The 27,647-nt window shown below is 38.2% G+C and overlaps 1 protein-coding gene across 1 annotated transcript in view; it reads right to left on the bottom strand.

Annotated features, from left to right (window-relative positions):
- TMEM38B (transmembrane protein 38B) overlaps positions 1–26,508 on the bottom strand; it is an 85,312-nt gene extending 58,804 nt beyond the window's left edge. Inside the window, exons 1-2 of the mRNA XM_060101606.1 lie at positions 26,320–26,508; positions 5,264–5,420 (exon numbers count right to left, since the gene is read on the bottom strand). Of these exons, the coding sequence (XP_059957589.1) occupies positions 5,264–5,420; positions 26,320–26,431 (269 nt within the window). The 5' untranslated portion in view covers positions 26,432–26,508. The remainder of the gene's footprint in view (positions 1–5,263; positions 5,421–26,319) is intronic.
- Between the last annotated feature and the right edge of the window lie 1,139 nt (positions 26,509–27,647).

The raw sequence follows: 27,647 nt of genomic DNA, 5'->3' as shown, positions 1-27,647 counted from the left end.
AAACAGCTAATGGGAATTCACTAGAAAGCACAGCAGGCCAATCTGGAAAACAACAACAGCTGAAACTGGAAGGATTCTGACATTTCCAATACCAGGTGAGACAAAGAGTCCATGATAACGTCTGAAGGGGTTGGACCAACGTAGTCCCTGTGAACTTTGAAAACTGATCCACCCAGGCTCCTTTCTAGAACAAGTCCAATAATAAGAAGAAACTGCTGATGTAGAATCAAAACTGAGCAGCATAGAACAACAAAAGAAGGGGAAGGTCCAGACCAAACTGGGGAAGGGACCCAGGAAATCTCAGAAAGCAGGTCATCATCTTTTGAACACTACATAAAAACAACAGACACAGGACAGGAGCTCTATGAAGTCAGAAAATCTTTCCTGAATTCCACTTTGTCTTGAAGGTTCAAGAAACCTGATTCCACATAAAAATTACCAACAGAAAAGTATCAAGGTCAAACCCCATACACATTTATTATAAGAGAAAAAAAATCCCTACAATGAAAGTACTCAGGAAAATGGGTCCACAAAACAGGTCAAAACTGCAACCTCCTATTTCAAAACAAGGTAAAGACATTAAGAAAAGCGATACAACACATAAAACAGTGTACATCAGAATTAGAAAAACTGAGAAGTGGAGATACAATACTCAGGAAGAATAAAAAGATAAAGAAAAAAAGTTATTTTAGTAATGAAGACCAAACTAGAAGGAAAACAAAGAGAAATAAAATAACAGTGCCTTCAAAGAAATAGAAGGTAAAAAAGAAAAATTTTTTAAAAATTTAAAAGATATAAAAAGGTTCATTGAAGCAGGGCAAAAAAACAGCCAATAGGACTTCCTGGAGAAAACCAAAGCAGAAGAGTACAAATACTAAAATAACTTTCTCAGTTTAAAAAAACACATGTAGCTACTAAAAAGAACAGACCATGTACCTAAGAAGACTGACCCCAAATGACCAACACCTAGAACTATTTAAATTACTAGATGTTAATAAAAAAAGAAAGAAAGAAAAGAAAAGAAACTTTTGGGCATCTAGAAAAGAAGAGCATGTGACTTATAAGGGAAAGAAAATTAAATGATCATCAGAGTTTTTCACAGCAATGCTTTATAACACAAGAAGACCGAGTAACATATTTAAAATACTCAAAGATAGAAAGTATGATCTTATGATTTTATATCCAATAAAACTGACTTTCAAGTAGAAAGACACAAACAAATTTATCAACACATGAGAATTCAGGGACTACTACTCCAAATGAACCTACTAGAGAAAAACCTTCAGAAAACCAAAATTACCAGAGACACAGACATAAGGACTGGTGATAAACATTAAGTATACAGTTAGCTATAAAACTAAGGCTGAATGGGAATAAAAAGGTAAGAGTATAGTACATAATAGCTATTACTATAACAGTGTAGAATAGTACATCTATTTAAAAAACAGGCAGAGAACGACAAGTGTATACACAAAAAAATTAATATTTTCAGTAATCGTATCAGTGGTGGTGTTCATACTATTACTTCAAAACTATTGTGTATTGCATGAACAATACAGAATAAATGAGCAGTGTTGGAAGATCCTAATTCTATCATGTCTTGTGCCCTTAAGAATCAAAATTCTTAGTGTGGGAGAAAGAAGATACATATGTAATGGAAAGAAGTTAAATAAAAGTTCTATGATCTTGAATTTGAATTAGAAATATCAAATGAACTCATGAGTTGTTTTATCCTTATTTTTCCTAGCTCTGTCCACTGAAAAGACCTAGAAACAACCAATTCAGGAATAATGAACATGTCTAGTGCTCAGATTGTGGTCTTCAAATACCATTTCTCACTAAAAGGAACCAGAGCTTCTTAGAGAAATGAGTAATTCCAGAAGAAAGTACAAGATGAATCCTATTTTAAGTAGCAAGGATGCTAATCAAAGTCTTAAGAGCCAATCTGAAGAAATTCCCACTGGCCAACAAAGGAACAATTTGAGCTTCAATAATGAGAAAATTCCAGTTTATTGAAATCCATAAAATATGCTTAAATTCATGAGTTCATATTTACTGGAAAAAAAAATTTTAACAAACAAACAAAAAAAAACTGGTCACCTTTGGAGAATAGCAGGGGACCAAATCATAATCTTAAAAACTGGTAAATAAAGGGAAAGAATCAAGTATTTATCCTGCCTTTCCTATATGAACTATACAACTGGGTAAACAAATAACAGATGATTAGTAGTAAGTATTTATTTATAATACTATTCCAACTAATACACAGGAAGAAAAGAGAGAATCCGACTATTGCCATTTTGTAATTCTCAGTTAACAGACGATAAGCATTAAGCATAAAAGAATGCTAATGTCAACAAAAAGAAAGCTAATCAGATATTTTGGGCCTCTTATGGTCTTGCTAAACAAAGGAATCTAACCTGAATCTGATTTGGATTCTGGATAAATCTGCCAATTGTCAGGAAACACAGAGAACAGAGGAATATAATGACCTGCACCATGAGAATGCAATCAACAAACTCATGACTACAGAAAAGTCTACATGTCAAATGACTGGTTCTTCAAGAGATAAACTGTAAGGGAAAAAAGGAATGGAAGGGGAACCTATAAAATAAGAGAGACGTTAGATTTTTTAATGAGCATAATGAAATTATAGTGTCTTGGGATGAACATCTGGATGATAAAATTATAAAAACATCCAAAGAAGTGATTACCATAAAAGTCAGGATAATAGCGTGTTATCGTCCTGATTAAGGTGGGAAGGGGGTTGTGATTGGAACATGACACCCAGAAGGAACTTCTGGGATAGATGGCAAAGCTTTATTTCTTGACTTGGGTCATGGTTTCAAGGATATACCTAACAATAATTCACTAGGCTATATATTTGGGTTTTGTGGTTTTTTGAATTTTCACTTTATAATAAAATATTTTTGTAAGTGGCCATTTTTTCCTTAATCTAAATGATGGATATACAAATCTTTATTATATCATAATTCTTTATACTCTGCATATTTTTATAAATGTTCCTTTGTACCTACCCAATATTAATTAAAACTTTTAAATTAAAAAACACATATTGTTCATAATGAAAACTCTTCTTGGTTAAGATCATGCTAAGTTGAAATCCAGACCCTGTCATTTACCAACTCTTCAAGCCTCAATTTCCTCTTATGTAAAATGGGCATAATAAAAGATCTCAAGTTAACAAATATTTAAATACTATAGTATTAATTCACTACATAAAAATGCATTTCTTATTTTCCATTTCTAACATATCTTTTTGTTTCAGCCAAGGAAGTATATATTTACAGACAAGCACTTTTATTTCATTTAGTGTATCACTAACCAAGATCTGTAATTTCTTGCTGTTAATTATATAACTCCCATATAACAGAACACAAGCCGTCCGTTCCTTTAGCAATGTACTTACTGAACTTAGAACAATACTTGGCACACAGTTAACAAAACAAAGTCCCTTCTCTGATAGGCTGTTATTCTAGTGGAGTGAGACAAACCAACATGAGAAGAAATAAACAGACAACACATCAGACAGTAATAAATCTAGGGGGAAAAAAAAGAAGTATGATGTGATAGTCATGGGAGAGGAGGTGTTTTTTTCAGAGAAGATCTCTCCAAGAAAAGAAAATATGAGCGTTCTGGGAGAAGAACATCACAGAGAAAAGAGAGCAAGCACAAAGGCGCTGAGGCAGAAGAACATCTTTGTGTTCAAGAAATGGCAATGCCAACGTGGCTAGCACAGACTGAGCAGGCATACAGTAGAAAGACATTACAACAAAGAGAGTGGAAGGGAAGATTTTATAGGGCCTTATAGGCTACGTTAAGAGTTTTGAATTTTCCTCTTAGTAAGATAAGAAACTATTGAGCACAGGAGTAATATGTTCTAACATTTTAAAATAATCACTTTATCTACTATGTGAAGAAAAGACTCAGGGGGATAATGAAAGAAGCAGCTAGAACACTTAGGAAGCTACTACAACTGTCCAAGCAATAGTGGTAGTTAGTATACAGGAGCAGAAGTGGAAGTGATGAAAAGTGTCAGATTCTGGATATCCTACTTTTCATATAGTTTAAGCATCTACACACATAAAAGAAATTCTCCAAAATGTTAATATCCTTTTAAAATATTGCTATAGAAATAAAAGTCCTTGAGAAAGTGTTTTAAAACACATAGCAACTGGAAGAATATACTTTAAGAGATGGTTAAACAAATCAATGAGAGGCAGTGGCTGTTAAGTGGCAAGGCTCTAAAGTCAAACTTACTGGGTTTGGATCCTAGCTCAATCACTTACTAAATACGAAAATTTCAGCAAAGTTCCTCTATGCCTCAGTTTTCTCATTTTTCAAATGGAAATAATAATAGCTACTTCATTGGACTCTGGTGATTAAACATGACAATGAATATAAATAATTTAGCTGACATATGGTAATAACTCAATAAATATTAGCTATCAAATTTATTGTTCTACTCTTAATAGTTTCTACTGCCACTAGTTCCCACTATTTGTCCCATTGCTACTACTATTTATAATATTCCCTTTTATGATTGGTTACATATTCATTTAAAATTATCACAATAAAAATTAACTTCAAGTGCTCCTAATGTTACGTATTTCATTGCTATGGTTTCTAATCAAAAGCACGGTTTTTGCTTTAGGTATAACAAAGCTCTCTGATTTGTATTACACTTTTTTTTAACTTGATGTATCATCCCTCTTAAAGATAACTGAAGCTGAATTTGCAAGAATCCAAAGCAATTCCTACTAACATTTTTTCTTCACTTCAAAACTAAATTCAAAATAAAATTAATGTTAAATTTCATAAGGCTCTGAAAAATCGAACAGAGTATGACAATTACCAAAAACAATTACCATAAATATCGTAATCACTTGGACTTTTTGTGTAGTTGGCCACATTCTTGATTATCATGTTGTATAACTGTGTGTATAGGTTAGGTTCACAAGATCAACTGTTGGGGGTCAAATATTTGATGTCCTTTCATATTTGAAATGCTTCCACTAAAGATACATAAGACAACAATACCTATCTCTGGGAGAGGATAAGGGAGAAGGGTGAGAAAGAGACATACTTTGCACTTAAAACATCTGACATTATTTGGGTTCCTTCCTTTGCACATGCATTAACTTTTAAGAACATAAAATATTTTTTAAAGAAAAACATTCCATTTACTAACAATTTACCGATTTTTCTGAATGTCTCATAGTTCACCACAATGGCAGCTTACCAGATTGAAGATGCCAGTAATATATTAGTGTTGTCTGCAAGAAACATCAATGGAGGCTCCGCAAGCAGTAGACGAGATAAAATTCCTCCACCAAAGCAGTGGAGCATAGCAGTAAACCAGCTTGACAGAGGATTCTTCCATGCCATCGCCACTTCTCCTGAAATGATGAAGTAAATATGTCATCTGAGGTACTGTATATTAAACAAGTCCTGAGGTACCAGTGGCACTAAAGAAACACACTTCTTAATTTCATAATTTTCTAGAACATACTCAGAAGTGTGACGATCATGATCGTCATAAAACCAATCTTTTGTTCTTTAAATCAACACTGGAAGTATTTTGGTAAGACGTGGGTGACTTGGGCAACTTTAAAATGCTCTGTTCAGGATCTTATTGCCAGTTTCCTAGTAGTACATTATTAGAGACAATCTCCCCAACTACTGTCTCCTTTCATTCCCAACCCTACTGTACGTATGCCCGTTAATATGTCAAAGTGATACACTAAGAAAAGTTTATAATCTTACGTACGTAAGAAAATAAAGCCTGAAATAAATAAACTAAAATTTCAATATGACAGGCTTGAAATAGAATAACAAACTAAACCCAGAGGTGAAAGGCTGATGAGGAACAGATATTTACATCATCTCAAATGTCTCCTAACAAATTAATTATTAATTACAGAGGGAAGTAATAACTTTACAGTGGACAAACCTTGCAGACATCACTGTAAACAAACAATATCAGGTGATTCCTGATATTATGCACTAAGACCACATCATCACTTCTATAGTATTTCTACCAAAAATGTATAACCAGAACTAATTTAATTATATACACTCAAATTGAGGGTTACTCTGAGAACAACAACAACAAACACCTAGCCTATATTTTAACAATGTCAAGGTCAAGGAACACACACAAAAGAGGCTGATGGAATGTTCCAGATTAAATGACATTAAAGAGACAAGTAAATGCAACGCATTTCCTAAATCATATCCCCAAGTGAGAAAGAACATCTATAAAAGACCTTTTTGGACAACTGATGAAATCTAAATATGGATTGTGGCTTTGATTACAGTATTGTATCACTGTTAAACTTCCTGATTTTGATAACTGTAATGTGGTTCTTAAAATTAACACACTTAAGTAATCAGAAGTAACTGGGCAAAATGTCTCCAATTCACACTCCAGTGGTTCTGAAAAAATACTATGCATAGACAAAAACATCCAGAGAAATGGTAAAGTACAAACTTCTAGTTATAAGATGAATAAGTTCTTGGGATCTGATGTACAGCATAATGACTGTAGTTAATAATATTGTACAATACTATCTTATATACCTAAAATTTGCTGAGTAGATTTTTAAGTGTTGTCACCACACACGCACACATGCGCGCGCACACACACAAAAGGTAACTGTGAGGTGATGAACGTGCTAATTAACTTGATTGTGGTAATCACAATGTATTTGTATATCAAATCATCACATTGCACACTTTAAATATATATAATTTTGTCAACTATATGTCAATAAAGCTGGGAAGAAAATAAAATAAATGGGGCAAAATGTCAGTAGTTGGTGATTCTGGGTAAAGTATATAGAAGTTCCTTGACCTAGTCTGGCAACTCTTCTGTAACTGAAATTATTAGAGGAAAAAGTACAAAAAAAAATTTTTTTTAACCCAGCCAGAGAAATAGAAGCAAACTGTAAAAATGAAAGTAGAAACTAATTAGATGCTAAAACAGGCAGATAGAGCTAGGCAATCAATAAAGCCAACCCAAAGCTTTTCTTGGAAAAGACCAATAAAACAGAACACTGTTCAGCAAGTCTGAAAAATGGAGGGGAGAGGGGAAGGAATGAAAATAATACATAATATTAGAAGCAAAAAAAAAAAAAAAAAAGGAAATAAAATTTTAGAGAGTGTTTTTATTATAAGAAAACATGCATTTAATCTACTAAATGTGAAGATATAGTTGAAATGGACAATTTTCCTAAAAAACGATATATTAGCAAAATTCCCTTACGAACAGGTAGAAACTTGAACATACAAATAACTATGGAAAAAAGTTAGAGGGTAATCCAAGATCTATCTATCCTAAGAAAGGTGCTAGACCCAGATAAATTTATGCAACACATTTACCAAATAATTTTTCATTACTCATTTTTATGTTATATAACCATTATAGAGTTTAGAAAAACTTAAATCAGTCTATAAACAACATAACTGCAGCATAAAAAATTATAGAGGGGCCTCCCTGGTGGCGCAAGTGGTTGAGAGTCCGCCTGCCGATGCAGGGGATACGGGTTCGTGCCCCGGTCTGGGAGGATCCCATATGCCGCGGAGCGGCTGGGCCCGTGAGCCATGGCCGCTGGGCCTGCGCATCCGGAGCCTGTGCTCCGCAACGGGAGAGGCCACAACAGTGAGAGGCCCACATACCGCAAAAAGAAAAAAAAAAAAAAAAAAAAAAAAAAAAAAAAAAAAAATTATAGAGAAAAGAAAGGAGAGAAGGAGAGGGGAAGGAGGAAGGGAAAGAGTCAGGGAGGAAGGGAGGAGGGAAAGGAGGGAGGGAAGAAAAAAGAGAGGAAGAAGATACATTATAATTCAAACTTATGAGTATAGTACACAAATACATCAATAACAAATTGAAATCTAGTTTTTCAAAAGGATAATATATCATAACCAAGTAGATTTTATCCAAAGAATTTAAGGAAGGTTCAATAGTTAGAAATTCATTAAAATCTTTCATTATAGGGCTTCCCTGGTGGCGCAGTGGTTAAGGGTCCGCCTGCCAGTGCAGGGGACATGGGTTCAAGCCCTGGTCTGGGAAGATCCCACATGTCGCGGAGCAACTAAGCCCGTGCGCCACAACTACTATGCCTGCGCTCTAGAGCCTGTGAGCCACAGCTACTGAGCCCACGCTCCATAACAAGAGAAGCCACCACAATGAGAAGCCCGCGCACCACAACGAAGAGCGGTCCCTGCTCACTGTGACCGGAGAAAGCCCGTGCAGCAATGAGGACCCAACACAGCCAAAAATAAATAAATTAAATACATTTTTTTTTAAAAAGACGCCATTTCCAAATAAAGTCACGTTAAAAAAAAAAAAAAAAGTACCTACCTCGGTATACAAGTTTGTTACCTTTAAAAAACAAATTATGCACTATACTAACAAATTATTATGATCACTCCTTTAGACAGAAAGTAAAAGGTCATTCGATAAAAATTCAACATTCCCCTTTAAAAAATCTAGCAATCTAAGAACAGAAAAAAGCCATAAAGGAAAAGATTTACAAGTTTGACATCATCAAAATTTAAAACTTCTACATAACAAAAGACTGGGATAAAATTTTTTTTAACCAATAAGGCAAATTCCAACAAATCAATAGAAAAAGACAACAAACACAACAGAAAAATGGGCAAGTCACAAAGCAGAAACTATAAATGACTAATAAATATACCAAAAAACTAAACAAAGGAAAGTCCTCAACTCATCAGTAATCAAGGAAAAAGAAATTTTTAAAATATGTTATTTCATATACCTTCAATTGGCAAAAAATTTACAGCTTAATATTAATAAATTATCAAAGGTGTGAAGAAATTCACATACTCTTGTGAGAATAAAAACAAGTATAGCCATTTTGAAAAACAATTTGGCAGTTATCAATTAAAATTTTATATTTAAAATTGACTCAAGTGCCTAAGGAGTGTCATACAAGAATATTAAAGCAGTGTTGTTCATAATGCTGTGAAAAAAATGAAAACAATCTAAACGACCATCATCAGAGGAACAGTTAAACCATGATCATTTGCACGATGGAATACTATACAAGAGCAATTCAAGAGTGTGGCAGATCAACATCAACATGGAAAGATCCCCAAGACATGCTGTTGAGTAAAAACAAGAAACCAAACACAATCATGTTGAAAAAAATTACAGCATGTAATTATTCATGGGCAAAAATGCAAACACTATTCATTTCCATAGGTACATACATTTACATGGAATGCACAGAAAAGGGTCTGCAATACACCAAAATGTTAACTGTTATTATCTCCTGAGAGAAGCTTAGGAGTAGGGAAGATGGTCAAAGGGGCTTTAAATTTATTTAATTATATTGATTATATTATTTAATTATATCTGAATTCTTTAAAATAAAGTGTTTGTTAATTGTATAATTAAATTAAAATTTAGCAAATTATGTCATAACCAATCTGAGGAATACAATGCATCGATTCAAAACAATGTAGCAGCTTTACACGCACTGACGTGACAAAAAGAAAACCATATTTATATGAATATGTACAGTAAGAAATCATTTACAGGGGAAAACAGAAAACTATATATTTCTATAGGTATGTACCCATGCAGCTAATGCATAAAAGAAGGTCTGCAAGAATACCCAACCAAACTGTTAACTGTTACTACCTCTTAGGGAGAGGCCCTTTTATGCAAAAACAAACAACAAAACAAACTATACAAATGTATGTGTGAATTCAGTAGGGTAATATCGTCATACTTGTACTAACATTGGAATTCATCTCTATGTGCTCATGGGAAAAAGAAAAAGAGGGAGATAAAAATTTAAATATTGCAACCCACCATTCCACACAATAAAATGTGCCCAGGAGTGAACATGAGTTGGAAGACGTAAATTTTCGATGGTGTGCATATATCATCAAATGAAGTGATGCCAAGGTTTAATGATACGCATCTGGTGATAACTCAAGAAATGGTGACCTGTATCAATATGGAAGAAAAACTAGTTTTGAAAAACTTACTAAAAAACAGGATGTCTATCTCCAGTGCAGCAATTTCCCCTAAACTTAAGAACTATTCAAGAGTTATGTTGATGATACATGGCCATGCTGTCTTTATAGAGCCAAACCCCTATGTAAGATGTGACACCACTATGTCTCTCTCTACACATATATATTGCTATCCATCAAAATATGTATACGGGCACTGTTCATTCAGTATTGCCCTGTACGATGATGACTGTTTAGAACACTGGCTAGTCAGCATAACATATGAATATGATCTCTTCTTTTAGTCAGTGGACACTAGCTACCTTACTGAGCCATTCTCACATTGAGAGGCAATACAGAGTGCTTAAGAATCCAGACTCTGGGGCTTCCCTGGTGGCGCAGTGGTTGAGAGTCCATCTGCCGATGCAGGGGACACGGGTTCGTGCCCTGGTCCGGGAAGATCCCACGTGCCGCGGAGCGGCTAGGCCCGTGAGCCATGGCCGCTGAGCCTGCGTGTCCGGAGCCTGTGCTCCGCAACGGGAGAGGCCACAACAGTGAGAGGCCCGTGTACCGCAAAAACAAAAAAAGAATCCAGACTCTGGAGCTTAATTGCCGAGGTATAAATCCTGGCTCCAGCACTTACTCTCTGTGTGAAGTGAACAAGGTAACTGCTTTCCCACATCTTAAAAAAAAAAAAAAAAAAAAAAAATAGTAAGCAACAACTATTAGCTATCACTATTATTATAGAAGTAAATAGAAAAAAAAGAGAAAATTACCCTTTCCTCTCTACTTCTACCCTTCAATCACACTCATTTCTGTAGGGTGACAACTTCCAGACTTCTTTTTCTGTGCTTATTTACACATGCACACCCCTCTTCCCCCTCAAGACCTTCTTCTCCCCCAACCTTGTTTGTCCTCGGGTGTGTTTGTCTGTGTGGGTGTGGGTGTGTCCCTCTCTCTCTCTCAGGCCATACCCTGGTTAGCTCTGCACACACATTCTGGAAATGGGAGCTCTAACTGAATAAGAGCTACAATGGGCCCACGGTTACACAGTTACTATGAAGACACATTCCAAAGTAATTGATTACTTCTGGTAAATATACAATTAGGGAATATGTCTGTATCCTCTGTATCCCTTAGGGTTGTTCTAATGGAAGATTTAGCATTACTATCATCCATCTGACACAACAATTTGGCTTAGGCAAATTCAAATATACCAAAAAAGTTTTCCTTTGACCACTAAAACAATCCAAATCAAATTTACTAAATTTGATGCTTTCACACAAATTATTCACTCATGTAATATGTATTTCTGATTAAGTTTGTCAAAATAACTTTCCTTTTCCCTCAACTTCCATGGTATTTTATCCTTTCCTCTGAAAATATATCACTTTCTAGTTTTTGTTCACAAGTGTTAGCTCCACCAGAAGACTGATACCCCTTGAGACTCTAAGAAGCTTTAGTATAAAGTAGATGCTCTACAAATGTTTATCGTACAACAGAAAAATATACGTGCAATATTTCAAGAGTGTAAGTATGACAATTTTACTACCATTAATTTCCCTTAGTTTTATCACAAGTCACAGAGATAACTGTGATTACGTACCAGTTTTGTGACTCTTTGTAGGACCTCTAACCTCTCTTGGCTTAAACTTCAAGTTTCATAAAATGAGAATAATACAGAACTTACAAGAACTTAAAATAAGAGAATATACATAAAAATACATATTTACTACCTAGTACATGTCAGACACTCTGTTGATTTGTGTGCTGAATGGACTGATCACTGACAAGAGAGAAAAGAGGCAAGGAGAATGCAACCCTTGGGCTGCTTCTGACTCAATTGTCTGAGCCCAAGATATAATTCTTTTGAGTCCTTACTGCAAAGCTGGGATGAGAATGACACATTATGGCACTGAAAATGTACTCATAACCCCAATAGTATTAAATCAATGAAACTAAGATTTTATTAGACCAAAAAAGAAAGGAAAAGAACAGAGTTGAAGGGAGGGTCTCTCTCATAATGGTCTTTTTTGTCGGATTTTCAAAACTATGTCAGCCAGAAATATTTCTCTAACTCAAACAGGCCTTCCTTTAAAGCTTCCTTCAGTACACACACTATCATAACACATTTTTCAGCATGACACAATCTTATGACAAAGTTCTTTGGGTATGATGTTCCTTTGTATGTATCATACTGGCACCAGCTAGTTTAATGTGAAGTTAAATTATGAAAACACAGGGACTCCCCTGGCAGTCCAGTGGTTAAGGCTCTGTGCTTCTACCACAGGGGGTGCGGGTTTAATCCCTGGTCAGGGAACTAAGATCCAGCATGCCATGAGACAGGGCCAAATAAATAAATAAATAAAAGTATGATGCTTTCAAAATTTGTATTAAAAAAAATACAGAAAGTTAACCAGAAACAGCTGTATATCTTTGGGGCATATAAATAATTTTCAGTAGGAAAAAAATAGTTAATACGATATCTTTAATTTCTTCTCAGTTTTAAACAAAGGTGTATTCCTTTAGCTAACGAATAAGCTGTGTTAATTTATACACATTATTTTTAACATACTGACATTTAAAAGAGAAAAAAAATTCTCCGTCCTACCTTGAGTTAAGATATTTGTTACACGTTATCAATAGCATTCTTTCCCCCAAAACCCTTAGCAAAATTTGTCACATCGAGACCTGGATCTAATTCAAAGTATAAGATATCTAAAGTACATATAATCACCTGGGGATTTTAACATCAAAATATTTTCATTAATCAAAATATTTTCATTATGAAATGAAAGCTGAGAAATAAAGTCACATTCTACTCCCTTAAATTCATTTAAAATCACATCCACAAAATAATCCCATTCTCTGGCCAAATGAATTATTAGACTATGTTTAACATACTTTTACTGACTTAGTTAAAACAAAGACTAGAAAGATATTCTTTAATGTACTGCACACATGACTTCTTTATTTTGATAGACTCAGTCTACTTTAGTTCCACAGTGTGTCTCCATTTTTAAGAACTAGTTACACTGTAGCTATTTCCAAACAGTTAGCATCCAGCTTGCTGGTGGTTAATATGACTTCCAGAAAGAAGCAGGGGAATGCTCTAGCCTTCTTAAAGCCTCATCTCCAGAGGTTAAGTATTTTTAAATTGCATATTAGTAAACTTTTGCCCTAGTCTTTCCCATTTATAGATTTATCTCTTTAAAGAGAAAAATTAACAACATCATCTAGCTCATATGCCTCAAGTATGCTTTTTCATCAAAATATTTTAAAATAATCATGTAGGCAACAATGGCTTAGAGATTATGTGTGACACAATTCAAGGAGCTTTATATCAAGTATGAATCACAGTGGGCCAAGTAAATCCACGGCTGTGGTTATTTCTCCAGTTGCTTAATGTATAACTAGACTAGACATACTTAGCAACTGGCACCCTCTGCATATTGATTCTCTGATCCTTGGAATAAGAATCATTCTGATAGGGGCCTCCCTGGTGGCGCAGTGGTTGAGAGTCCGCCTGCCGATGCAGGGGATACGGGTTCGTGCCCCGGTCTGGGAGGATCCCATATGCCGCGGAGCGGCTGGGCCCGTGAGCCGTGGCCGCTGGGCCTGCGTGTCCGGAGCCTGTGCTCCGCAACGGGAGAGGCCACAACAGTGAGAGGCCCGCATACCGCAAAAAGAAAAAAAAAAAAAAAAAAAAAAGAATCATTCTGATAGGAATGATCAGGTAGAAGCCCCTAGAGTTTCTTCTCCTCACCAAGATATTTTTACAAAGCAGTATTACAGAGATGAGTACCATAACCAAAAACATGAAAGAGGAAAGATGATGATAGCTATCACATTCCACTTAACTTGCTTGTTTGCACTATATGTAAAGCAGATGGATCTTGAAAAATAATTGTGAACTATCTTAAATGTAGACCGGTAATGACTCCAACTGCAGCTGGTATTCAAAATACAGTATTTTTACTAGAACAAATCAGCATTAACCTCTGTAACCTAGTAAAGAAATGCTTTTTTCTCCATATTAATTTTCAAAGAATCCCAGAAACACTTTGCTTTTACCTGGCAGGTTTAACAGTACACTATCACAGTCTTGCCTCAGATCTATGTCAACTCTCCTGCTCTCTAAAAAAGTCCACAGAAATTTTGATCATATTGAGAGTCCACAGAACATCACACTGGCCTGCCACACGGAAGGCATTATACTGACTAGATCTATGGACAGGAAATAGCCAGCACTTTAGATACCTTAATATTACATATGGAAACCAGAAAGCATGTAGTTAAACCCCACTCCTAGGTTTCTGTACCGGAGTCCAGTCAGGAAACAGAAAATACAAAGTTTTATTAACAGAAAGGATTTAATATAAAGAAGTAAGTAGGTATAAAATTGTTAACTAGATATTTGAAAAAGTAAATACTATGGTGTCACAGAAGTATCAACTGTAGAAAGCTGTTACCACTCCTGGGGGAACAAAGGATAGGCTGAAATTATTAAAACTTAGAAGCTTGGAGGAAGAGCTCTTTAGAGTCAAAACTGAAGACTCCTGGAGAGGGGACACTGCTCAGCTGGTGTTCTGGTCCACCTCACCCATGGCATAAATATTGAGTTTTAAGTTCTTAGCCCAAGCTACCTAGTTAGTGGCAGAGTTTGAACTAAACACTGGTCTTCTGACTTCTGACTTTATGAACGCTTTCTACTACAGCACACTCCCTGATCAATGTTTTGTCAGGTCACTCAAAGGTTCTAACTTTCCTTTAGGTTAAAAAATAGTAAAGAGAGGACCTTCAAGACGACAGAGGAGTAAGACATATAGATCACATTCCTCCCAACAAATACATTAAAAATACATGTACGTGTGGAACAACTCCTACAGAACACCTACTGAATGCTGGCGGAAGACCTCAGACCTCCCAAAAGGCAAGAAACTCCCCACCTGCCTGGGTAGGGAAAAGGAAAAAAGAAAAAACAGAGACAAAAGAATAGAGATAGGACCTGCAACTCGGGGAGGGAGCTGTGAAGGAGGAAAAGTTTCCACACACTAGGAAGGAAGCCCCTTCACTGGCGGAGATGGGGAGTGGGTGGGAGGGGGAAGCCTCAGAGCCACGGAGGAGAGCACAGCAACAGGGGTGCGGAGGGCAAAGCGGAGAGACTCCCACACAGAGGTCAGTGCTGACCAGCACTCAACAGCCTGAGAGGTTTGTCTGCTCACCGACCAGGGTGGATGGGGGCTGGGAGCTGAGGCTCGGGCTTCAGAGGTGAGATCCCAGGGAGACGACTGGGGTTGGCTGAGTGAACACAGCCTGAAGGGGGTTAATGCGCCACAGCTAACCAGGAGAGAGTCCGGGGAGAAGTATGGAACTGCCTAAGAGGCTAAGAGGCAGGCTAACTGCCTAAGAGGCTAACTGCCTAAGAGACCATTGTTTCGGGATGTGTGAGGAGAGGAGATTCAGAACGCGCTTCAGAAACAGGCGCAAGCTGCAGCTATCAGCATGGACAACAGAGACAGGCATGAAATGCTAAGCCTGCTGTAGCCACCAAGAAGCCTGTGTACAAGCACAGGTCACTATCCACACCTCCCCTCCAGGGAGCCTGTGTGGCGCGCCACTGCCAGGGTCCCGAGATCCAGAGGCAACTTCCCCGGGAGAACACACGGCACGCCTCAGGCTGTTACAACGTCATGCCAGCCTCTGCCGTCGCAGGCTCGCCCCACATTCTGTACCCCTCCCGACCCCCGGCCTGAGTGAGCCAAAGCCCCCTCATCAGCTGCTCCTTTAACCCCGTCCTGTCTGGGCGAAGAACAGACGCCAGAGGGTGACCTACACACAGAGGCGGGGCCAAATCCAAAGCTGAACCCCAGGAGCTGTGGGAACAAAGAAGAGAAAGGGAAATTTCTCCCAGCAGCCTCAGGAGCAGCGGATTAAATCTCCACAATCAACCTGATGTACCCTGCATTGTGAAATACCTGAATAGACAACGAATCATCCCAAAATTGAGACGGTGGACTTTGGGATCAACTGTACGCTTGGGGTCTGCTGAATGCAACACCGTGGTTACTAATTTCTATGATTATCATAGTATAGTTTTTAGTGCTTATCATCATTGGTGGATTTGTTTACTGGTTTGCTTGCTCTCTTTTTTATTTATTCTTAGTTTTTATTTTAATAACTACATTTATTTTATTTATTTATTTTTCTTTCTTTGTTTTTCGCCCTTGTCTTCTGAGCCGGGTAGCAGACAGGGTCTTGGTGCTCCAGCCAGGTGTTAGGCCTGAGCCTCTGAGGTGGGAGAGCAGAGTTCAGGACGTTAGACCACTGAGACCTCCTGGCCCCATGTAATATCAGTCAGCAAGAGCTCTCCAAGATATCTCCATCTCAACACTAAGACCCTGCTCCTCTCAACGACCAGCAAGCTCCAGTGCTGGACACCCCATGCCAAACAACTAACAAGACAAGAACACAACCCCACTCATTAGCAGAGAGGCTGCCTAAAATCATAAGTTCACAGACACCTCAAAACATAACACCGGACACGGTCCTGCCCACCAGAAAGACAAGATCCAGCCTCATCCACCAGAACACAGGCACCAGTGCCCTCCACCAGCAAACCTACACAACCAACTGAACCAACCTTACCCACTGGGGGCAGACTCCAAAAACAACGGGAACTACGAACCTGCAGCCTGCAAAAAGGAGACCCCAAACACAGTAAGTTAAGCAAACTGAGAATACAGAGAAATACTCAGCAGATGAAGGAGCAAAGTGAAAACCCAACAGACCAAACAAATGAAGATGACATAGGCAGTCTACCTGAAAAAGAATTCAAAGTAATGATAGTAAATATAATCCAAAATCTTGGAAATAGAATGGAGAAAATACAAGATACATTTGACAAAGAACTAGAAGAACTAAAGAGCAAACAAACAATGATGAACAACACAGTAAGTGAAATTTAAAATGCTCTAGAAGGAATCAATAGCAGAATAACTGAGGCAGAAGAACGGATAAGTGACCTGGCATATAAAATAGTGGAAATAACTACCAGAGAGCAGAATAAAGAAAAAAGAATGAAAAGAATTGAGGACAGTCTCAGAGACCTCTGGGACAACATTAAACGCACCAACATTTGAATTATAGGGCTCCCAGAAGAAGAAGAGAAAGAGAGTCTGAGAAAATATTTGAAGAGATTATAGTTGAAAACTTCCCTAATATGACAAAGGAAATAGTCAATCAACTCCAGGAAGTGTACAGTCCCCTAGAGAACAAATCCAAGGAGAAACATGCCAAGACACATATTGATCAAACTATCAAAAATTACATAAAAAGAAAAGTTATTAAAAGCAGCAAGGGAAAAGCAACAAATAACATACAAGGGGATCCCCAAAAGGTTAACAGCTGATCTTTCAGCAGAAACCCTGCAAGCCAGAGGGAGCGGCAGGACATATTTAAAGTGATGAAAGGGAAAAACCTACAACCAAGATTACTGTACCCAGCAAGGATCTCATTCAGATTCGACGGAGAAATTAAAACCTTTACAGACAAGCAAAAGCTAACAGAATTCAGCACCACCAAACCAGCTTTACAACAAATGCTAACGGAAATTCTCTACGCAGGAAACACAAGGGAAGGAAAAGACCTACAATAACAAACCTGAAACAATTAAGAAAACAGTAATAGGAACATACATATCGATAATTACCTTAAACGTAAATGGATTAAACACTCCAACCAAAAGACACAGACTGGCTGAATGGATACAAAAACAAGACCCATATATACGCTGTTTACAAGAGACCAACTTCAGACCTAGGGACACATACAGACTGAAAGTGAGAAGATGAAGAAAGATATTCCATGCCAATGGAAATCAAAAGAAAGCTGGAGTAGCAATACTCATATCAGATAAAATAGACTTTAAAATAAAGACTATTACAACAGACAAAGAAAGACACTACATAATGAACAAGGGATCAATCCAAGAAAAACATATAACAATTGTAAATGCTTATGCATCCAACATAGGAGCACCTCAATACATAAGGCAAATGTTAACAACCATGAAAGGGGAAATCAACAGTAACACAATAATAGCAGGGGACTTTAACACCCCACTTTCACCAATGGACAGGTCATCCAAAATGAAAATAAATAAGGAAATGCAAGCTTTAAATGACACATTAAACAAGATGGACTTAATTGACATTTATAGGACATCCAAAAACAACAGAATACACTTTCTTCTCAAGTGCTCATGGAACATTCTGCAGAAAGGATCGTATCTTGGGTCACACATCAAGCCTTGGTAAACTTAAGAAAACTGGAATCGTATCAAGTATGTTTTGTACCACAACGCTATGAGACTAGATACCAATTACAGGAAAAAACCTGTAAAAAATACAAACACATGGAGGCTAAACAATAAACTACTTAATAACCAAGAGACCACTGAGGAAACCAAAGAGGAAATCAAAAAATACCTAGAAACAAATGACAATAAAAATACGATGACCTAAGACCTATGGGATGCAGCAAAAGCAGTTCTAAGAGGAAAGATTATAGCAAAACAATCTTACCTCAAGAAACAAGAAACATCTCAAATGAACAATCAAACCTTACACCTAAAGCAATTAGAGAAAGAACAACAACAAAAAATATATTAGCAGAGAGAAAGAAATCATAAAAACCAGATCAGATATAAATGAAAAAGAAATGAAGGACACAATAGCAAAGACCAATAAGACTAAAAGCTGTTTTTTTTGAGAAGATAAGCAAAATTGATACACCATTAGCCAGACTCATCAAGAAAAAAAGGGAAAAGGCTCAAATCAAAAGAATTACAAGTGAAAAAGGAGAAGTAACAACTGACACTGAAGAAACACAAAGGACCATGAGAGATTACTACAAGCAACTCTATGCCAATAAAATGGACAACCTGGAAGAAATGGACAAACTCTTAGAAAAGCACAACCTTCCGAGACTGAACCAGGAAGAAATAGAAAATATAAGCAGACCAATCACAAGCACTGAAATTGAAGCTGTGATTAAATATCTTCCAACAGACAAAGCCCAGGACTAGATGGCTTCACAGGCAAATTCTATCAACATTTAGAGAAGAACTAACACCTATCCTTCTCAAACTCTTCCAAAATATAGCAGATGGAGGAACACTCCCAAATGCATTCTACAAGGCCACCATCACCTGATACCAAAACCAAAGAGGTCACAAAGAAAGAAAACAACAGGCCAATATCACTGATTAACATAAATGCAAAAATCCCCGACAAAATACTAGCAAACAGAATTCAACAGCACATTGAAAACATCATACACCATGATCTAGTGGGGTTTATCCCAGGAATGCATGGATTCTTCAATATAGGCAAATCAATCAATGTGATACACCATATTAACAAACTGAAGGAGAAAATCATATGATCATCTCAATAGATGCAGAAAAAGCTTTCAACAAAATTCAACACATATTTATGATAAAAACCCTCCAGAAAGCAGGCATAGAGGGAACTTACCTCAACATAATAAAGGCTATATATGACAAACCCACAGCCAACATCGTTCTCAATGGTGAACAACTAAAACCATTCCTACTAAGATCAGGAACAAGACAAGGTTGCACACTCTCTGGAAGTTTTAGCCACAGCAATCAGAGAAGAAAAAGGAAGAAAAGGAATCCAAATTGGAAAAGAAGAAGTAAAACTGTCACTCTTTGCAGCTGACATGATACTATACATAGAGAATTCTAAAGATGCTACCCGAAAACTACTAGAGCTAACCAATGAATCTGGTAAAATAGCAGTATACAAAATTAATGCACAGAAATCTCTTGCATTCCTATACACTAATGACGAAAAATCTGAGAGAGAAATTAAGGAAACACTCCCATTTACCACTGCAACAAAAAGAGTAAAATACCTAAGAATAAACCTACCTAAGGAGACAAAAGACCTGTATGCAGAAAACTATATGACACTGATGAAAGGAATTAAAGATGATAAAAAGAGGAGAGATATATCATATTCTTGGATTGGAAGGATCAACATTGTGAAAATGACTATACCACCCAAAGCAATCTATAGATTCAACGCAATTCCTATCAAACTACCTGTGGCATTTTTCACCGAACTAAAACAAAAAATTTCACAATTTGTATGGAAACAAAAAGACCCCAAATAGCCAAAGTAATCATGAGAAAGAAAAACAGAGCTGGAGGAACTGGGCTCCCTGACTTCAGACTACACTACAAAGCTACAGTAATCAAGACAATATGGTACTGGCACAAAAACAGAAATATAGATCAGTGGAACAGGACAGAAAGCCCAGAGATAAACCCACACACATACGGTCACCTTGTCTTTGATAAAGGAGGCAAGAATATACAGTGGAGAAAACACAGCCTCTTCAATAAGTGGTGCTGGGAAAACTGGACAGCTACATGTAAAAGAATAAAATTAGAACACTCCCTAACACCATACACAAAAATAAACTCTAAATGGATTAAAGACCTAAACGTAAGGCCAGACACTATCAAACTCTTAGAGGAAAACATAGGCAGAACACTCTATGACATAAATCACAGCAAGATCCTTTTTGACCCACCTCCTAGAGAAATGGAAGTAAAAACAAAAATAAACAAGTGGGACCTAATGAAACTTCAAAGCTTTTGCACTGCAAAGGAAACCATAAACAAGACGAAAAGACAACCCACCGAATAGGAGAAAATATTTGCAAATGAAGCAACCGACAAAGGATTAATGTCCAAAATATACAAGCAGCTCATGCAGCTCAGTATCAAAAAAACAAACAACCCAATCCAAAAATGGGCAGAAGACCTAAATAGACATTTCTCCAAGGATATACAGATTGCTAACACACACATGAAAAGATGCTCAACATCACTAATCATTAGAGAAATGCAAATCAAAACTACAATGAGGTATCACCTGACATCAGTCAGAATGGCCATTATCAAAAAATCTACAAACAATAACTGCCAGAGAGGGTGTGGAGAAAAGGGAACCCTTTTGCACTGTTGGTGGGAATGTCAATTGATACAGCCACTATGGAAAACAGTATGGAGGTTCCTTAAATAACTAAAATAGAACTACCATAGGACCCAGCAGTCGCACTCCTGGGCGTATACCCTGAGAAAACCATAATTCAAAAAGAGTCATGTACCATAATGTTCATTGCAGCACTATCTACAATAGCCAGGACATGGAAGCAACCTAAGTGTCCATCGACAGATGAATGGGTAAAGAAGATCTGGCACATGTATTCAATGGAATATTACTCAGCCATAAAAAGAAATGAAATTGAGGTATTTATAATGAGGTGGATGGACCTAGAGACTGTCATACAGAGTGAAGTATGTCAGAAAGATAAAAACAAACACTGTACGCTAACACATATATATGGAATCAAAAAAAAATGTTTCTGAAGAACCTAGGGGCAGGACAGGAATAAAGACGCAGATGTAGAGAATGGACTTGAGTACACGGGCAGGGGGAAGGGTAAACTGGGAGGAAGTGAGAGAGTGGCATGGACATACATACACTACCAAGTGTAAAACAGGTAGCTAGTGGGAAGCAGCCACATAGCACAGGGAGATCAGCTCGGTGCTTTGTGACCACCTAGAGGGGTGGGATAGGGAGGGTGAGAGGGAGACTCAAGAGGGAGGGGATATGGGGATACATGTGTAATATATGTATATGTATAGCTAATTCACTTTTTTATACAGCAGAAACTGACACAACATTGTAAAGCAATTATACTCCAATAAAGATGTTAAAAATATATATTAAAGATATTTAAGTAAGACTCTCTGTACTCACATAAGTTAATTATGGACTGTCATTTCTGAGACATCCTTTTCCACCCCACACTGGGCAGAATCTGCTCCTTTAAAAGCATGCTATAACAAAGAGGGCTTTGGGGGGATCATAGTTGTTCTATTTTTACCTGGATGTTGATTAACATAGTTGCGCTCATTCTGAAAATTCACTGAACTATACATTTACGATCACTTTTGCACTTTTCTGTATGTGTTTACGTCGGAATTCATAAAGATAGCAAAAGTACGCTGCCACCTTCCCAGGATCCCCAGAACTGATAAATTCATGTTTTATTAATCTTTTCATCTCCCACAGATTAGAGGAAGGAACAATGACAAACTTTATTCCCGGATTTAATTCCTGGAAACAAATGAGAAACTGAGTGATGATGTGGAAATGACCGAAATCATGGGAGAAAATAACGATGTCAAATGACAACTTATTGGGAAATTGCTAAATATTGAGAAACCTGGAACATTAAATGTATCTGCAAAGAGAGAGCACAGAATTGAGAACTCTGAAATTAGCCCAAGAACTAGCTCCATAATTTACTAAACTATGTGACTTAAGTAAGGTTATGTTATTCCTGTAAGACTACTCATCTGTAAAATGTGTTCAATAATACCTACCTAAAGAGATGTATGAGGACTAGAATGAAGATACTGAAATGTTTTGCATGTATCTGAAATGAATGAATATTATTATTGTATAAGAAAGGTAGTGCAACCTTATGTGCCACTGCAAGGAAAGAGAAGGAGGAGGAGGAGGAGGGGGAGGCAGAGGAGATTACAGTGACAACAGCACAGTTGACTTCTTTTAGAGCCGTAACAGTAACGTTCATCTTGGTATCCTCAACGTCTAATATAGTACCTAGTACAGTGAATATTTGCTTAATTGAACTACATATGATTTGAGGGAAGTTAGCAAAATAGTGGTCAGAGAATTAAGAGTAAAATAACAGATTTTGTGTGTAAAAATCAAGTGGAGATCATTGTAGATTAAATTTTCAGGATGTCTTACAGAAAATAGCAATGGGATATGAATGTAGGATTAAAGAAATGTGTTTATTTTAATGAACATTTAAATAAGAAAAAAACAGAGAACACAGATTAAAAGTGTAAGAGAGATTACAACTGATGACATAAACATTCTGTTAAAATGGTTTCTGAGCAACAATTCCCAAAGCCTCATTTTCCAACTTCCTAATAAAATGCCCAGGAAAACAGAAAAAACAAACCAAAAAACCCCCTACACTACTAGCCAAAACTTAAAGCTATAGACAATCAGATGCCAGAGTTCAGGAGGAACTAAGGTTAAGTATGAGGCAAATGGAAGTAAACTAAGAAATAAAAAAAAAAAATCCAACATATTAAATACCCCCTCATGCTGTGGTAATCTAAATGGGAGGGGATATCTGTATGTGTATGGCTGATCCACTTTGTTGTGCAGTGGAGGCTAACACAACATTATAAAGCAACCATACTCCAATAAAAATTTTATAATAAATAAACAATTTTTTTTTTTTTTTTTGCGGTATGCGGGCCTCTCACTGTTGTGGCCTCTCCCGTTGCGGAGCACAGGCTCCGGACGCGCAGGCTCAGCGGCCATGGCTCACGGGCCCAGCCGCTCCGTGGCATATGGGATCCTCCCAGACCGGGGCACGAACCCGTATCCCCTGCATCGGCAGGCGGACTCTCAACCACTGCACCACCAGGGAGGCCCATAAATAAACAATTTAAAAAATACCCCCTGATGGTTTCACTTATGAAGCGCAAGTCACATGGAAAAGGAAGGGGGTAGGGGGTATCTCTCCTTGGATTTGAAGGCCTACAACCTAAACCAAACAACAAAAAAGATGCCATCCTTATCAACAGCACAGATCGGAAGAGTTGATCCCCTTTACCCGCTTGCCCTCAGTAGTCTAGATCTAGGCATAGTCTGTAAGCCAAAAGATGTAAACTCCAGAAAGCGGGGAGTGGGGTACTGGCACTGATGGAGTGCATTCCAAAAGTCAAGAGTCTCAAGGAGTAACATGCTTGAGGAGACAAGGATAAGAAGAAGCCGGGGAGCAGTACACAGATGAATTGTGGTTTGACTGCACTACAGGTCTGTGTTCTACAGAATCAGTCTAGGGGGAACAGAAAAAAGTTGCCGATTAAGTAAAGTTTTATGCAAGTCTTGGCAAATGAAAATCCCTAATGAATTAAACTAATACATCAAACAGTTTATTCCAAAAATGTAAGGATAATTCATTTTTTAAATGTATTACATTTTTAAACAGGAAAAACAATATGAGCAACTCAATAGATTTATATAAGTATAAATACAAATGGCCAGCAAACATTAGTAACTATGACAGATGCAAATGAAAACTATGTTTTCTGATCATCAGAAAGACAAGATATTTAGGACTGATAACAGCCAATATGGTGGAAGGACAGTGTAACACAATTCTGGTAAAAGCAGGTTTACTCTTTTGTGTGAATTCTATAATTTTTACATGTTTACAAGTACTGGTACTGGAATATATTTTTACACCATGTGTAATACTGTACTAGTGTCCAATTAGTCCAGTGGTTCTCAAGGTTTTTGGTCTCAGGACTCCTCTGCATCCCCAAAATTAGTGAGCAGATGAATGGTTGCCAGGGGCTTGGGGAGGGCTGACTACGAAGGGGCAGGAGGGACTGGGGTGGGTGATGAAACTGTTCTCTATCTTGATTGTGGTGGTAGTTACATGACTGTATGTGTTTGTCCAAAACCACAGAACTTGATATTAGAAAGGGTGAATATAATACAGGTAAATTAAACCTTTAAAAAGGCTGACTCCAAAACAAAATTCTTGAAGACCCCCTAAAAAGCTTTTCTTTATGTGGGTTATCAATATTTAGCTTATTAGAAATTATAAATGAGACAATTTTTGAATAGTTCTTTTAAAAATGAATATTTTTAAAATGATAAATGCACTAAATGTTAACAAATAATGTACTCTTCATGAAAAATAACTATTTTCCAAAGCAAAAAATATTTGGTGAGAAAACTCACACTTTTTTAGTAAATCTCTTTCATGTCCGCTTCAAATAGAAAACAGATGGATTCTCCTATCTGCTTCTGCATTCAACCTGTTACAGTACGGCAGGTCATGTGGCCTCTGGAAAACTCCCACTGTATACTTGTGAGAAAATGAGTGTGAAAAAGATGACATCTGCATGTTATTATGAAAATAGTTTTGAGTTGGAAGTGTCAGGAACCCCAGCGGCTCCTGGACCACACTTTGAGATCCTCTGATTTAAGGTATACAAGAAAATACCAAATACTGAATATGGCATAATAATAAAATGTACTTATTTTCAAATCAAGGAAGCAGTCTCTTATGCAGATTATCTGTCCCGATTTAATACACTAATATTCCCCTTATCCAAGTCAAAACTGCTACCAAACAATGATTTAGGCTGAGCTACAAATTTCAATTTCAATGAAAAATATTTCTGAGGTCCAAGGGTTTTAAAGAAAACAAAAAAACCGAAAAAAAACAGACCATAAGAGGTACAGCATCATCCTTAATCCCTCACTCATTGACTGTAGGACAAGGCAGATTCAAGGCAGCATGAACACAGAGAAAGTAAGGCAAAGAAAATGCCTGACCTCAAAAAAAGAAGAAAGCATAAAATGAAAAGGCAGGTAGACTAACGGCAAATGTAAAGCAATACAGGAGCAAACGTATCCTGAATGTAAAATACAAGAAAAAACAAATATTGCTCCTTGTATGCATACTTGAAAGAACTCAAAACTCTGTATTAAGACCATATCCCCACTGTACAGAGAAGGGAAGCTACGCCAAATGGCTTTTCTTGTACAACGTCACTCATATGACCCAAAATGGGAATCCACTCCTCTCAGCAATCATTGTCTAACATGCTAAACAAGGTGGGAGACCTCTGCGTTAAGGGGAACTTGGGGGTGCCTACTTAAGGCTCTTTATTTCAGTGTTTACTCAACTTTCAAAACCGGAGAGCCGTCCAGAACCATTCACTACCCCAAGCGACGAAGTCAGACGTGCTGTCTCCGGGAGCTTTGTTCCCAGGTCATTTTAAAATACTTTCCAAGGAACTGGTGGCACCGCCGGGAGACGGCGCAGCCCCTGGGCGGCCGCGGGCAGTCCTGGGCTCCCAACAGCGGCTGCGGCCGCCCTGTCACCTGTTCCGGGAGTCCCGCCCGCGGCGGTGGAGCGCCCCCGCACTCCCCCCAACCCCGCGCCTCCTTTGGCGAGGACCGCCCGGGCCTCATTTTCCCCACCTGTACTCGAGGGGTCGGACAGGCCACCTCTCGGCGCCCCTCCAGCTCGACTACAGGACTCCGGGCAGGGGGCAGCTCGGCCGCTACCCTGCTCAGGCCGTCCTCGCGGTGAGGGGGATCCCGAGGGGGCCGGTCCTCGGCGCCCCGCACTCACCCGGCTGACGCTTCAGTGCCATCACCGACACCAGGTAGTGGGCGATGTCAAAAAAGGGAAACATGGAAGTACGAGAAAAGGCAAAGGTCAGCTCATCCCACTGAGAGTGCATCGCGGCGACTGGTTCCCGGCGTGCGCGACGAGAGGAGGGGGAAGAAACGGCCGCGGCCGCCCGCTCTTCGGTTGGGACTCTCGGAGCTCTGCGCGTGCGCCTTGGCACCCGGCGCCGGCGCGCGGAGGGGGCGGGCCGCCTGTCCCAGGAGCCTCGGACGCGCTGGCGGTTGGCCGCTGGGCGGGGTGAGGAGGGCCGGACCTTGTTCTCCTAATAAGAGTCCAGCGTCTTCTGCGTGCTGGGAGCTGTGCAAGACGCGGAGAATGGTCAGAGGAATACAACATAAATAATGAATATGCATTATTTCTCTTAACATTTAGTGCATTTATTATTTTTAGAACGAATACATAAAGAACTATTTTAAATGTTTCTCAGTTATTTCTAATATGCTAAGTATTGATACATGAAACCCATAAACGTCCTCAGGACTCTCTGGGATCCTAAAGAAAAAATTTTAAGTCGGCTTTTTTAAAGGTTTAATTTACATACATTTTATTCACCGTTTTTTAGTGTAAAGTTTTATGATTTTGGATAAACGCAGTCCACAAGGGGAGACGCTCAGAGTCGGATTTATTTCTGTGAATTGATTTCATTCACCTAACATTTCTCGAGGAACCACAGTATGTAAATCACACCGTCACTTATTGGAGATATAAAAAATAAAATATCCTGCCCTCAAGAAACGTGTTTTCCCAAGGGAGATTACAAAGAGGGTAATAATAAGTAGAGGTGCCGTGATAGGGCAAGTTCCAAGGAGAGGAAGGCTATTTCAGGGAAGTGGTAAGGCAAACTAGCCTCTAAAAGCTAAGGGAAAGATGGAGGGAAGTACTTTGGCTGGACTACGAAGTGAGAAATTGAATGGCAGACCAAAAACCAAGTGGTTTGGCCCCAGAGTCTAAGCTCTTGATCACTACATTTTATGCTCAGACAAATCCGAGCCAGAATCCAGTCTCTCAACCATTATGCTAAACTGCGCTCTTCTTTTTTGTGTGTGTGTGGGGGGGGGGGGGTGAGGTGGGAGGGAGGGTGGCAGTCGAGCAACAAGATTAGGAAAGTTTGGTAAAAAGAGACTACGGACAGGCAAAAATGGAGGATATTCACAGTTCCAAACAAAATGTAGTGGAGGCTGAGGACACTAGGAGCAGGGAACTGGATGGGGAAAGATGCAATAGAACCAGAATAGGCTGGGTGTCACCTCAACCTGTCAGAAAAGGAT

Source organism: Mesoplodon densirostris, chromosome 6 (assembly GCF_025265405.1).
Source record: "Mesoplodon densirostris isolate mMesDen1 chromosome 6, mMesDen1 primary haplotype, whole genome shotgun sequence".
Taxonomy (NCBI): Eukaryota; Metazoa; Chordata; class Mammalia; order Artiodactyla; family Ziphiidae; genus Mesoplodon; species Mesoplodon densirostris.
Note: the sequence above shows the minus strand (reverse complement) of the source record. Positions and strands in the feature narration are given on the sequence as shown.